The following is a 16,487-nucleotide window of genomic DNA, read 5'->3' as shown; positions in this document are numbered from 1 at the left end:
GTTTTAAATTTACAACTCAGTGGATCGGAATGATTTTAATATGATTTCCAAGTGAAATTAAATTCCTGAAATTCACAATCAATTTGAAGAGTACATGTTAAAATTAAATATAATTTTTTTAAGGTATAAGGGCATGTGAATGATACGTGCCAATCAAGGGGAGTCAATCGAAGCGTACGGGAATTGACAATGAATATTTTCCATCTGACTAGACTAAGTATAGTTTTGATAGACAAATACATTAATTATATGAAAATAACTTTATTTAGTATTTTATGAAAATAACTAAAATAACTCTGTTACTGGAAATTCATTGATGTAGTGTGTATCTCGCTATGAATACGTATACTTTATTAGAAGACATTAATTATTTTTCGAAATCCTAAAACAATTTTATCTTAAAATTGTTTTAGGATTTCGAAAAATACCAATATCTTATTGGTTTCCTATTACAAATTTATTTCACTGTTACGAAGATCAGCTAGAATACGAGTTACAGACTTGTAATTATGACGTTGATAGTCAGTGTGGATTATAATTATCTACAGATTATGTAAAATTAACCTATGTAAAACTTATCCGGAGTGAAGTAAGTGGGGAAGTTAGGATCGGAGTCCGGCATCTGCAACCGCATTGGCTTCAGAAACTTTCCTTCACGGATACCAGAATTACGGCGCGGTATCTCGCCAATTTTCACCGTGCCGTCTGCCAAACTGTATGCTAATACGAAACGACGACCGTAGTCTTCGGGGTGGATCCAGTCCAGCTCACAAAGATAACGAAGATACTGTAGAAATAAATTTTAATTTTGACTTTATTTAAATTACTGTGGTTCTGTTGGAACTCAATTAGAAAAAGGGATTACTTACCACGTATTTTCAAGATTACAATAGTACCTAATGTGTGTTTAATTTAGTCGTTATTAAATTTATTTTTAGGTAAATAATAATATATTAATAATTATATTTATTCTTGATACACATTTACATTTCAATTTACTGTAGTTCTACTAAATAAATCTATTAATGTTAAAAAACTAAAAACCACAATGCTTACTAATCAGTGAACAGTTTAATAATATATTATATACTAAGTACAGCAAATAAACTCTTTTTACTATCTGAGTCTAAAATCGATATAAATATATATAAACATAGTTGTTGAGATTGTTGTTAAACTAATGTTTAAACTTGTCGTCTACTAAATAAGCAGAAGAACTTGGACTTAGCAGTTCTTGTATCCATGCACTTTATAAAACTTCAAATGTCTATGCTATCAAAGAATTTATGGCGAGTTTGAGTTCGCAGCACCCTCTCGACTCAATTAAACTTGCACCACTCAACAAAAGTCGCAAAGAAGTAAAGTCTCGCTGTTCGTATCACTTCGCCTAGCTATTCAGTCTCAGATGTGGCGCCGACTTCCTTGGTACTATAGTATAAACACAGACATTCTGTTTAAAATTACAACAACAATACGAAGGAGCTTGTGAAATTTATAATGCCGAATACACTTGTCTCTGACAAATGTATCTAGATACCTGCTGTATTGATTACTGTGCATTACGCACTTAGTAAATTACGTTTGCGTGTAGATACGAGTAGTGACGTATAGAAATAATAGATTTTATTTATTAAAGATACAAAGAAATGACCTCTATAATTTTAAACATAATATTTAAGATAAATAAGTTAAAATTATAAAATACTGCTTGCTATTTATTAATTTATTTAATTAGTTAATGGATTAATCTCAATTTATAAAATTTTAAGTAAATAAATATAAAAATTAAAATCGAAATATATTGAAGACCAAAAGGATTTGAAGAAGATATTTACTTAAAATTATCATTATTTACTATTACAATCCATTATAATTTAAATGTTCCTTTGTGGAATAATAACATTTAGTTAAGAACTGTTTAAATAGATTAATTTTACCATTGCAATTACATTGTCATAATGAACCATACCTGTATTGTTTTTCAATATGGCTTATGTAAATAGCTGTTTGTTTTTCATAAATGAATTTAACATGCCAACCTTATCTAACCAATAGGTAAACGGTAACATGTTATTGGTTTAATGTTGTACTTTTCAGAGAGTTACTTATTTACCTGAAAGTATCTGGTCATTCACGTCCTGATCTATTTTCTCAATTTACTTAATCTACTTCAAGCTATATAACTACATTAGTCCTTATGAACAGAAAATAATCAACGCGTGCCTAGCATACTTATTAAATACTAATTATACATACCTACTACATAACTTCACTGTACTTTGATCTTTGTACCACAGAAGTGAGATTTTAATCGCTCAATATACTCACTTTGTTTGCGTTGAGATTATATTTAATGATGTCTTTATGTGGGGGCTTGGGTAGTAGACCGAAGCAGGACTGTAGTGTGTCCTCTGGTGAACCTATTCCTATATGAGGTGGTAAGCTCTGGAAAAAGAATGAAATTAAGGCTATAAAATTACCTTAGTACCTTAAGTAGTTCAAACAAACAAACTTTGTGATATACACAAGCATAATAACGTGTTTTATTCCACTATTACCTACCTAAACGAGCGTTGAATATAATCAATTAATTGTAATGATAATTGTAAACATAAATATTTGCTGTTATATAGATACTTATATTTATTATACAATAATTTATTAGATATGATCAGTGAAGATAATTAATTAACATGGGTTAAATCAATTTGATGAGTAACATGTAAAATTAACTGCAATATTCCTAAAAGAAATAAAAAATAGATAATAATTATTAGATATTAACTTAATTTGTCCCACCGCTCAAATTGTTAATTTAGAACTATTATAATTATCAATGTTGATTTACTGTGCCTAAATGATATAGTAAATGTAAATATATAGGTAGTAATTATATCATTTTTTTTTTTCGAATCCGCCGAATTGGAAGTTTGTATGTTTTTAAAGCTCACACCATCAGGTTCAGTCCGGACGAATCGTCCCGATTAGGTTGTTCAATTGACGCATTTCCAAAAAGGAGCGGGGCGTTGGAACCTTTGTGTCAATCCAACGATATCATTAATAAATCATGACCAATCTCAAAAAGTTTACTGAATAACAAACGTACAAACTTATACATTTAGAATATGAATAAAATAATAATGCAATGACGTAAATCTTTGGCCCTCATTCGTGTCATTAATGTATGTATAATCAAGCATATTTTAAACAATTTCGTGGTTCAGTAACTGGATATATTGAGTTAATATTTATTACCTGAAATATGCGGAGCTTAAATTGGCAACAAATTGATTGGGGTTAATAAACCTCATAATTAACGTACGCTCTATCTGTATGATGACTTGCCTGAATTCGGAAGTGGACTCACCTTCGGAAATTCCTTCGTTGTTTCATGATGGACTTCTATACGTGTTGGTTGATCTATGTTTAACATCGTCCTAAATGGCACACATGAAAAATAATCAGTTATAGCTGGATATTAAGGTTTATAATTGAACACATTATATAAAAGGGATATTTACAATGAATTATATATCAGCTCCCGATAATTCTATACTGAAAAGTTCTGGTCACGGATAGATTTTAATATCCCATTTACATTTTGTGTACGTACAATTGTAAATAACCGCAGAAGTTTAAAACAGTGTTAATTAAGGTTTATTATTACATTCCATTTGTAGGTGCGCGGGGATTACACGCTACACATAGATTTTGAATTTCATAGTTATTTATACACTATTTGTAGGTAATGAATTCAGTTCTGGAGGGAATTTGGTTGTCAGCGCTACAAGTACCAAATATAGATGTAGATTATAATCATAGAGTTCCCATAGCTCGATATACATATTATATATTGAGGTCTGGAAACTCTACGGCGATATATAACCTTTATTCTTATGTTAGTGAGTTTTAAGGTAATTTTATTTCTTAATTTAGTAAGAAAATTAAGAATAAAATAATATCTATCGAATATAAGTGACAATTTGTAATGGAAGAATGCAGATTTTCCGTTCAATGTATAGCTGCTACACCTTTTGAATTAGTGTTCTGTTTCAAACAAGTTTCTTTTTTGATGTACCTATTAGGAGGTGATATATACCGATAAAACTAGACACTCATTAATAGGTCTTCTAGATGTATGAGGGCGCCGTTTAGCTATTTCTCTGTGTCAGTCTGGATAATGATACCAGAGCAAATAGTTTTTGCCATGTGAGTCATGAAGATATTATTCTTTTTTTTTTCTTTTCTAGTTATCGATTATTTTAATACTAAAGAGGTACGGTAACTATTCATATTATAAATCAAAGACCCTCGCCGCCTGTATATGTATTTTCCCTATAATGCCAAATACTATTAAATGATTTTTTTTTTATTTTCATCCATCTATAATCGAGTAATTTCTGAAAAAGTTGAGGTTCGGTTAGAATAAGCACACTTGCCTTAATAAGGGGGTACATCTTAATATTATATGTAGATATATCTTGTTAAAATACGCAGAGTTTTGTTTAAATTTTGACCGATAAAATAGATAGGTAGCAACAAAAGTAATGATCACTTTGTCAAACTTTTATCAAGTCAATTAATCTTAACATAGATAGTCAACATGAAGAAGTTATTTATTTTTGTTAAAGGTTTGCATTACTAACTTAGTCATTTGTAATACATCATAGAACCAATCTTTTCAAGAGAATAAATTTCTCGATTCAGTAAACAACAATGACAATATTTAAGGTGAATTTGTTTTTGATAAAAGATGAACATATTGTGAAGAAAATTTGTACAGTACGAATAGCATAAGTACCCATAATGTATTTTCGTATACCTATGTAGGTACAATAAAAACAAATAATTAGTTGTTGACTATAAAATTGAAATTATATCATCTACAAATTACATCTCTTGTATTACTTATATCATAGATAATATAATATTACATACTTATATCTCATTGAACATTGAAATATGTACTGTGTTAGAAACAATTTTCAATTATTATTTTTCTGTTTGAGGTTTATCTTCTCAATAACGATTCCACATTTAGTACCACTCGACACAAGATATTTGATTCTGTCCACGTACCAATAATTATATACCTACAATTTCTTAAAGAAGAAATCCTCGAGTCCAAGTTTTCCTTTCATACAAGTCCTTAGAGCGAAATAACGTATCTCCATTCCCCTTGGATAGTTTTATAGAAGGAATCTATTCGCAAACTGAATGCTGCCTATTTATCATGAAGATTGATGAAACCAAGGCGAACGTTACGATTGTTCTCTCAGTAAATTTCAACTATTTGATAGTTTAACCGCTGACTGTTAAAACATCTATCGATTTAAGGTTCGTCTTTTAGATAGAAAAGCTTTGTGATTGGGATAAAGTCCTATTATATAAATTCTAATTGTTGAATTAATCGGGATCGAGAGGTGTAATTAAACATTTTTATGATATTTTTTATGTGAAATTGTAATGGCAATCAAGCCGACACTGATGCTGTCCACTTGATAGTAAGCAAAATCATCGCCTATATACATAACAGCACTACGGACATCCATATAAGATGTTATGCTTCGTGTCCTGTGTTTTCAATGGCTATATATCTATAGTTATATCGCTACAAACCAAGGTGTTTCCGACTAAAAAAAACAATAAGGAAAGTTAAGCAGAGGTATCCACGCAGACAATTTTTTCGTCAATTTTTAAAAGGTTAAAAAGGTAAATGTTTTTAATCAAACTTAAATTTGACTACGATTCAATTCTGTCAAAAGTTCCTCTGCAATGGAAATGAGCGTAAAATTACCGTATTTATACTTTACCCAGCTTTACCGAGCAATCAACATAACTTTAACGGTTACTTTGTATTCATACTGCAGTGAATGTTATTTACCATTTACTTTTATTTATCAATTACTTTCACAAACAGCAGAATGTTGTGGCAGTTTGTTAAAGTTTTCCAATAACTATATCTATTTGTAATTATTAAGTACCGTAAGGTACCTGCTAATGTTATTGTTTACTAATGTTACTTCTTACTAATTAAACAGGAAGTTTGTGAGTATCGATGGATGTTTATTACTTTTTCACTGAAAAACAAATGAACGCATATTGATGAAACTTTATAGTAGCTTATATATCAGAATAACACATAGGCTATAATATAAAAAGATGCTCTGGAAATTGGGCGAAATACAATGATAAATGTCAAGTAGGTGTGATGCAGATGAAGACATGGTTCAGCTAGTCACATATAATTCAACTGTAGTTATTTATGCGTGCTTGACAAAAACTGTTTCTAGATTAGAACACTTGTGTTATGGTGTTGTTTGTTTATAAATAAAATGTGTCTACAGAAAATATACAACTCCACTTACTTGTAATAATTTCTTGTAAAGTTATCGCAGTCACTGAGGAGGAATCTACGGCCAAGCACAAATATAGTCTGTCCCACAATTAAATCCATTGGTGCATAATATTCTGTTACTTCGGCATCCGTAGTCTCCATTACGGTCGATGGAAAAGACACTGTATGAAATAATATGTAAAAGTGTAATAATATTAAGAATACTAAAATATTTATTGACCGTTTATTAAAAAAATATAGTATTTTGTCATTGGAACGGTAAATAAGCTGCCCAGTACAGCCCACCTTTTAATAAATCGGTACCAATACATATGAACATCCATCAAAGGAAGGTAACTTTATGTCTTTGTACTCTGTAATACTGCGACATCTCACACCCTTCAACCGAAACACAGGTTACAAAGCAAGATGCTTGATATCTGTATTAAGCGAGACAGAGGTTAAGTGAGAGAGGAGATACGGACGACTTTGTCGACTTCAGTAAACAATCATAGAGTTAAATACTAGTTTATTACATTTAATCTATATATATACATATAATAAAAATACACCTATTACCTATTTTACTGATAAATCATTCATGTAAAGTAATATATAAATAATATATATACATATATATAAATAATATACACATACACATATATATATATAAATAATAAGTTAAATATTATATGAGTACAATGTCAGTAATACTTTATTTTAACTTATTTAAAAGCTGAAATTGCATTTCGATGTTGCACTTTGTCGGACTCTACACGCTCTCGAGCTCAGGATTATCCCTACAGTTAACATGAAAAACGTTTTCTAATTTCAACTTTAACAGTATTTGAAGCGAATAAATAAGGTAGCTACTTTGTAATAGGCTGCTTTTAGGGAGATTAAGCTATGAAAGTTTGAGAACTTGTCGAGAGTTTCAACTTGCAACTTATTTACTAAGGAGATTATGAATTATTGCAAGTGATGAAGACGTTTTCAGCAAAGGCTTTGTAATATTGTTTCTATGCTGTTTATCTTACATAACTTTGTTTTTGAATTTTCAAGAATACAGACGTCCAAAAGTAACTTTATTAATATTGTAAATTGGACTGATTTCTACGGAGACATATAACATAGGATGTTTAAAGCCAGAGAAGTTATATTTAGGAGTAAACAAAATAGTTTGATATTGTATTCTAGTAGATTATGTTTATCTTACTAGGTACTTTAAAAATTGATAATTAGTAATTACTGAGTATATTTAAAAAACTATATAACTAGTATCGTAAAAATATTTTATGTGGAGGTCACTATATTCTCCCTAATTGAATTTAAAATTGAAGTTGCATTCTTGTATATGTACAAGATTATTTGGAAATGATAAGAGCAGAGTTTCTAGTCAGTTCTCTTAAATAGAAAGTAGATTTTAATTAATAAAAATAATGTCTGTCGTTTGTGGTCAAAATAACAGTGACTTTATAATTTGTATATACCAAATAGAAGAAAGTAATTCACTCAACTTACACTATATACAACTGCAATTACAAAATCATATAAGGCAAGTGCACACTAAGACATTTCTAATTTTAATTCCCAGAGATATTAACAATCGTACTTGTAAAGCAGTTATAGATAGTTTATTATACATATGCTTTATGTCTCAAGGTATTCTTACTCATCTACGTAAATACGTACGAATACATATATTTTTTAAAGTATCATTTATATATTAAAGACCCTAATAAATGTTAGCTACACGTAATCAATATAAATGACTTTCATATAAAAGTATATTTGTAAAAGCCGTTTATTCTGATTGAGCCATTATGAGAAAAGGAATTCGATATTTTCACCCTTGCCAAAGCACATATCATTTCCACGATCTTTTTTATCGATATTTCGCGAGCTCCTAACAAGCGCTATTGAAAGACCATTATGCGTTTTTTTGTGGACTGAAAGATAAACGTGATCTTCATTACTTAACACTGGCCGTTAACACAGATAAAAGATTATAACATATTGTTAGTGTCCACTAAACCTATTCAGAGATAAGTTTAGTACTTTAGTACTCCATTACGTGAATAATGTTTGGATCAATAAATGTGTACCTGCTATTTGTGTCTATAAAACTACCTAATAGTTGACATATAATGTAAATTCTGTCACAAAATTATCATTTTGACGCATACTACGCACTGAGAAACTAATAATAAATAAAAATATTTATAATTGTTGGCAATCTCTATTTTTATCCCTTTTTCAATATTATTATTTTTTATTGTTTATAGTAGAATATTACTAGACCTATATATAGAAATACAAAACAGGAAGCGCGATCATCTTTTTTTGTAAATACGGTACTTGTACACATATTAATTGTACCTTTCATTATAATTCTTTATCCCGCAGCGTGATACCGTAAGTAGGTCCGACATGTTTTTTTAACCCTAGAAGTATCTGTGCCTTTCTTAATTTACATATTTTTGTACGTCTATGAAATATAGATATACTACCTGGCTTTTCTGTCCATTTCTTTGGCAGCTTCGTTTTCTTCAAAAGGAGAGGAAATGGATCTTTCCCACCTCTACCATCATGGAGTTCCTAGAACGTAATAGTATTTCAATAAATTTTACCTATGCATAAAGTAACCGATATAGTTTTATCTAGTTATTAGCGTTTTTCTAGAGTTTTGTCTCCGCGTAGCAATTCATTTTCTAATCCCTAATGTGAATAATAATTGAAACATAATTAAAAATTTTAAGTAATCGAAAAAAAAAATGGAATACACAGTACCTCATTATAGTTTTCCTCATTACTTATTTAGAAAAATAACTTGCATAAGTGACTGAAATGTGTATCCTATAGGTATTATATTATAGTACAATCTCTTATACTAGCCTATGCCTAAATCAAAAGTAGGTCAGTTATGTCATGAATAACTTAAAATTAATGAAAATATCCAAACAATTGTTATATAGAATTAATATCAAATATGTATTGTGTATCGTCACTAAGGAATGTTATTAAGTTTCGAAATAGAATTTGTCCTGGCGTCAGAACTTCAATAAATATTTATTGCTGTGATTTTCCAAGGAAGTGAAAATGTAGATGTTACATACTTACATATTAAGTAGGTATATACATTATAATAATATCACATATCAGCATGTATTTCTAAGACTACCTAGTTTGTTATTATAATATTGGTTTTGCGGAAATACAATGAATATTGGAAATGGTTTTGTAGACAAAAACAAATAATTTTAACAAGTAAAAAGACCTCCTTGTCAAAAGATCCAATATTTATATATATATATATATATAATCTTATATATTATCTAATCTATATACCTATTATATCTAATCTATATATCTATTATATCTAATCTATATATATTATCTTGTATCTAATTTTGTAATGAATTAAAACAGTTTTCCTTTGGTGATGACTAATACCTACTCCAGTAATATAATATCTATACGAGGGCTCAACTACTTTATATAAAGAGCAACACGCAAATTTCTTGCTCGTTTCCGAATGAGCGATAGATTAACTAAATTTGAATAAAAAATCTACTATTCTATTTTATTCGATAAAATGTCTTATTTAGACATTTCAAATATATATCTAGAAATATACAAAATATTACCTTGACAGCGATAGTATCATCCTCTAAGAAATAAAGGAGTTTATATTCACGTAAATCACCATTCTCAGATTCACGGTCGTCCCATACCACGTCAAACCTGGTAATAATAAAAGAATAAAGTATTGTTTAAACCCTATAATAGTTTAGTAATACATAAATACCAGATAATTAAAATATAACTTTGTTATTGATTTTAGTAATGTACTAAAATTGTACCTTGTAACATCTACCAAGGTTGTACTGAATTAAAAAATATTTTACTAACTTGTAGGAATGGGAAATGAGCCATTTCTCTGATTAATTAGTTTTCTATTGTCGGTGTTTTCATCACATCACATTTCGAACTTTTAGAAACTGACTTCTATAAGCCATTATAGCCCAGATTTAATTTGTACATAAACAAAATATGTGTACATATGTATTAGTCACCAGCGTGGGTAACTCAATTTCACTTATGGCGACGTATGAGTGGTATCACGGGTGTCACATGATAAGATGATGTCTGTATATGTATAGTATACAGGGAATAGTTACCGCTTACTATCAGGTAATCTGCCAACTTGTTTGACATTCCAATAATATAAACCAAATGTGTAATTATTATTTTCTATACTTTAGTGGTACTTACTATCCCGCCCTCGATCATAATAGTAGATATATGTACAAGGTCAAGGTGGCAGTTGAGAATTATGGTTCATATGTACATAATATATTTCCTTTTTCATAGACAATCAGAAAACATAATATAGCTTTGTGTAGGGGTCTTAATTGTTATGCCGCCCACATACTCACGTATGACGTATGGAAGAATTCAAATAAAGCTTGTAATACAGATTAAAAGACATAACATACCAACATTTGTGTGTAATGACAGTAAATAATTAAATTGTATTTAACTAAGAATAGTTTAAAAAAAGTAAGTAATTTCAACTCTGTTGTCATTATTATGAAATAAATAGGCTATGGCATTATATAAATAAAATTGACATATTCACCGCCTTTTCCTAGTAAGTAGCAACTCTCGCTTCTATATACATGAATAGTAGCACAGGTAAAATCAGGCCATCGCGTAATCATCGTGGTACCCCTCATACATGGACATTCCGAACAAATAAATTATTATACACACATTACAATTCTACTGCAATATCTCACTCTTTAACCCACTACCTTACAAAGCAAGCTGGTTGCCGACCGAAGTAGCTGAGACATTGGTGGGTACGACTTTGTACCTACCTACCACTGTTGTAGACGACTTTGTAAAAAGTTTACGTCATAGTACATCAATAAATGTACATAAAAAAATACTTAAAACCTACTTGAAAGAAGCATTACGGAGATTATTTTAGGTTTATATTTATGAGCCATAAAGAGAGTTGCGACTAACTGCGACCAAACAATCAAGAGAGCGAATTGAGAAACCCGGCTGTACGGAGGGAACTTTGCAAACACAAACTTGATTTATATCAGGAATTACGACTTTCATGTTCATTTTTATTTCAGTCCATATTGTCTGGACTTAAATTAAATTATTTTGTCAACGAATAAAAATGATATAATCTTAATAGGAAACGCTAAACGGTTCATGCCCCATTTATTTGGCTCCCTATTTACACTTTATTAATCACATTTAAAGGTAAACTTTCATATTAAATATTGTAGTTTATTTACTGCATTAATAAAATAAATGAAATAGTAATAACTATTAAACTAACTATAAATGAAATATTGCTTAATAAAGCAATATTTGATTTCATTGTTTAACATAAGAAACAAATTTCACCGTGTAGTTAATAAATCTTTGTTAAATTTGAATTTTACCCTTCTAAAAGACCTTGGTCTATAAGTCTCTTTGTAAGGCCAATCTAATAAATCAGTCTCTTTACTTTAAACTACCATTATAGTAATCACAACACAATAGACGTCTTTTATATTCTAAGAAAAATACCTATTATATAATAGTATTGGAACATTCAATCACATAGGAAAAATACAATAAAAAAACATTACATAAATATATACATTACTGTCAACTATACTAAAATATGTTTATAAAACATATTGCTAAAGAAAAGTCCTGAGCAAGCCAGTGAACTGTGTATAATTTGATACGGTCTCATAAATTCAGTCAATTTTTTGCGTAATTTAAGAGTGGAATATAATAATTATTTTATTGTACTAAATCGTCATGCATATATGACCAAACTAAAGGTCAGGTGACGGTCAACTCTAACGTAACATTATTTCACAGGTCAACCGTCATTTCAGGTGTTTTGTAACCGAGGCCTGTCTTATCAGGCTAGGCTATTGCATTATTCATGCACTATATACGTATATTTTTTACATGTAAAGTAAATTTAGCTCATGCCTTTATAGTTTTTAATACTTCAATGTAGCTAAATCGCTAAAGCAATCTTGACTTCCAATTATTAACCATATTATTAAATAATGTAATCGTTTCAATTTCAGTGCTTCTTTTGTAAATGTAGCTAGCATTATCTCCAGTCTATTTAAATATGTAAAGCAAAGATAAATCCAGTTAGATCCTAATTAAGAAATGTGTTACGAAAGTTGGTATGTAGGTACTTGCTGTAATTTTGTTCTAGACTCTCCACGGATAAGCTTTAATTTTCCAGTGTTTACTTTAAAAACAGGAGGCAAAGAGCAGGTGAATAATAGTGGAATGGGAATTGAGGGAGAAAGTAGATTGCCTTGTAGTTGTACTGTTGAAATAAAATAACTATATTCCTAAATTGACACTAAGTTAATTTTATTTAACTACGTTTAACTAGACGAACATTAATTATCTATTATTTATATATCTATATTTAAAAGGAATTACCTATCTTAAAAACGTTTAGCACTATACCAACTAAAATTACGGTCAATTATTAGATGGACATATTTCTGTCGACTCTATTAAAAAATCGTTGGTATATATGTCTAATAGTAATATTTGAAGACCCATAAAAAAACAGCAACATCTATTGAAACTCTATCAATTTATGTTGATATAGTGTGATCATTCATAACAATGTTTGAATTGAGCATTTCCTCTTTCTTGAAGTCAGTTGAACAGCACATTAGATTAGGAATATTAGCTTACAAACAAGTCTTAAATCGAGTGTCAGTATAAGTACGGAATTGTATTCAAAGGTTCATTAATTCTTCCACTTGAAGACAGACAACTTTATTGCAGAGTAAGTTGATACATTAAGGAAAAGACAATTCAAGTTACGGCGATGTCTCCTTCGGGAGTCTTAGTTGGTAGTCGGAGCTGGCAACTGATTAGATTTGTAAAGCCACTAGCGATTAAATTACGAACAATTTCCCAGTATGCGGTGCAGTGAAGCTGACGGGTGCAACATTGCTGCCAGGCTAGTTAAATTATTTGGAAACATATTTTAATTAAGTATTAAATATTTGGCTGTGAATACATTTCATTAAATATTAATTAATATATACAATTTTAGCACTGTTATTCCAGTAGGTACTCTATGTAGTTAGAGGCATTGTCGATTGTGGTCGCCATAGTTAACACAATACTTGATATGCTCACATTTTGCAGAGTATATTTTAAACCAACATGGCAAGGGGCGAGTCTACTGTAATCTATTGGATTTATTAATTAACATAATACTTTGCTTACTGTAGGTGATTCAATTACCTGACAGTTAGAAATAAATAATAAGTAAACTAGCAATTTTTTTTGTGTCGGAGGGATTTGAACACATACGCTTTCGGTATACATGACACTTTACAAGTTATATTTACAAATTAACTGATTTGAAATACTTTATTTGGCAACTATTATGTTGGTATTTATTCTTATCATATTTATCTTTTTGTGACTGATTATTCCTTTATTTCGGCCAAGGTCGGAAAAGGAAGGACAGATGAAAGCATTCTAAGTTACGTATTTATAGTAAGGGGCGATTTTATTTATCAGACTGTCACAGTGCTAATTTCAACAATTCTAGAGATACAGAAATTATTGTGCTAAAGATATGGAAGTAAAACAAGGTTCAGACAGGTAATTAGGTTTTAGATAACTTTGATAAACATTATGACAAAATAAAAAAAATATTTTGTAAAAGTAGCACAGGCTATATTTATTCACACTTTTCCTTATACACAGTCCTTGCTTGATTCTCATGTACGCGTCTATACTCCGGATTTCGGAAACTCTTAGACCCTACATCAAGGAACACGCTATCTATGTGATCATGGCTTAAACTGACCTAGTTTTGGACTTCGCCGGTACCTGCATTCTTTCACTTTCGTATTTCATATCTGTTTCGTCAATCTTCCATCCGGCATCCGACTTTCATCCAATTTCCGCATATCCAACGTATACCAACGTAGCATACAGTTCGAACATGAAGAATTTTTTAGTGTAAGGCTCATTCTTCATTCTGCGCCGATACATTTTTTCAAACCGATTTGTTTACAAAATTTCTGATTGCAAATATTATGTTTTAGATGTATTGCATTGCAACTTCTGAGCAATTCTTTTATTATCTTCGATATACACTTATAGAAATATACCTACTATAGGACGGTGAAAAGAAGTATATAAGATATAGACAATAAACGACCTCGGTGGCCTAGCGGTGCCTCCACGCATGCTTCGCATTCTCGCTTATTCCTCGCATGGTGCAAACATTTGTATTCATGAGTACGATTATTTTTATTGGTCTGAATGTTTTCTATGTATATTATGTAGGTATGTATTTACAATAAAAAAAAATATATAAGGGTAGTAAGTGGGGCTCGATAAAGTGTGATTTTATATAACAAAGAGAAAGATTCACAAACTTTGTATAAAAATCTAAAAAGGCCCTGGAGGCTTAGATTATGTTTTGAAAAATATAAATTTTAGTATTAAAACAAAAGTAAAATTTCGTTATTAAAATCTAACTAGCTGTAACAGGGGGATGTGCTGAAATATAAATTTACTGTAATTAGTGTGACATAAAATAACTTACGTTAAGACTTTTCCATCGTACTCCAAATAGCGACGCAGACGATCATCGTGTGACTTCGTCTTTTGCGGTGGACGGACTGCTTTCCATCGTTCCTTCTGCGCAAATGCATCCACTGGAAGATCTTCTTCCTTCGATAACTCCAAACCTTGAGATTCTAACCATTCCTGTGAATATAAAAGTAAGATACTGGAGCCTTTTTAAGACGTACCAGTATATTTTATTCATATTTTTATGCTAACTTCTTGTATTTACTTCCAAGATTAGTTCTTCCATTTCCATCTAGTCCTGCTCTTTTCACATATATTTTTTTTTCTATTTTTAGCTCAGTCTGTTCATTTTTGGCTAGTCAGTACCTTTATTTCTAATTTGTATAACAAATACATATTTAGCAAAAACATTAAACTAGACAAATGTGACATTAAAACCCACTACTATTATACAGCAATCTCGCAACCTCAGTAGTAATTGCGACATTCTGCCTATATGTCTGATAGCCCTTTTCATAAATATGATTTTCTTTCAATGTCGAAGTGCAAAACATATTATTAATAATCCTGTGCCTAAATCACAGCATATAAAATATGCAATTTACAACCTAGTGTCGGAATGTCAGTACTTCCGATTTGTACAGTATGTTGGTATCAAAGAATTTATTTTAAAAATTTCAACAAGCAATATTTACCTGTTTAGTAAGAATTAGCTACTAATGGGTATAACTTATTAGTGATTTTAAATTTTGCATTATAAAAAGGTTATGCCATTATTCATTTACAATTAATACGTAAAACAATGGTCAGATGAGAACAAAGACAACTATCAAGGAAGTAGACATCTGCTGCTCTATACACGTACGAGTATGAGAATAAGCTGGCGATGGTGGTATTTACAATAGAGCGAAATTGTCCGAGCAAGTTTGTATGATATCGTTATTGCTATCTATCGATGGTCAGGCATGTTTACTTGCACAATACCTTCGATCGCCTGTACTGTAGCTACAGCCATTTTGACGAATAAAATATAGAATTTGATTTTGTAAGAATAATGTCAAGCTAATAATTTTAATGTAATTAAAATGGCAAATAAATGATACCACCTAATAAGGGGTAACCATTAACTGTATACATGAACAGCACTACAAATATCACGTTAACACGTTTAGAGATTATGGTGATCTTATGACCATCACAATAAATTATATATACAATATTAGTATCAACATGAACACATATATTTTACTACATCTTAGTCATCCAGAAAGAAATCAATAGAACATTTCGATAGAAGTAAATACCAACTACATAAATTTTCAAACAACGTTATTAAAATCATAATTGTTAAATATTTATATAAATAACTTATAAAAATATTATGTTACAATAAATCAAAGTTCAAGTTGAAGTAATTAATCACAACTAACCATTGGTATCGGCACTATCGACGCCAGAGAAAGATAATTATTGTGTTTATTTGAGAATCAGACTTCTATTCATTATATACCTATATAAAAATAGTAAA

General features: G+C 30.1%; 1 protein-coding gene across 1 annotated transcript in view; it reads right to left on the bottom strand.

Annotated features, from left to right (window-relative positions):
- Positions 1-16,487, bottom strand: part of LOC131844318 (EF-hand domain-containing protein 1-like) — a 45,622-nt gene that overhangs the window by 6,054 nt on the left and 23,081 nt on the right. The window contains exons 6-12 of the mRNA XM_059193174.1: positions 14,973-15,136; positions 9,985-10,081; positions 8,848-8,935; positions 6,369-6,519; positions 3,368-3,437; positions 2,329-2,445; positions 565-787 (exon numbers count right to left, since the gene is read on the bottom strand). Of these exons, the coding sequence (XP_059049157.1) occupies positions 565-787; positions 2,329-2,445; positions 3,368-3,437; positions 6,369-6,519; positions 8,848-8,935; positions 9,985-10,081; positions 14,973-15,136 (910 nt within the window). The remainder of the gene's footprint in view (positions 1-564; positions 788-2,328; positions 2,446-3,367; positions 3,438-6,368; positions 6,520-8,847; positions 8,936-9,984; positions 10,082-14,972; positions 15,137-16,487) is intronic.

This window comes from Achroia grisella, unplaced genomic scaffold, assembly GCF_030625045.1.
Source record: "Achroia grisella isolate CSIRO2021 unplaced genomic scaffold, CSIRO_AGI_Agris_v1 utg402, whole genome shotgun sequence".
Taxonomy (NCBI): domain Eukaryota; kingdom Metazoa; phylum Arthropoda; class Insecta; order Lepidoptera; family Pyralidae; genus Achroia; species Achroia grisella.
This window is presented reverse-complemented; position numbering and strand designations above follow the sequence as displayed.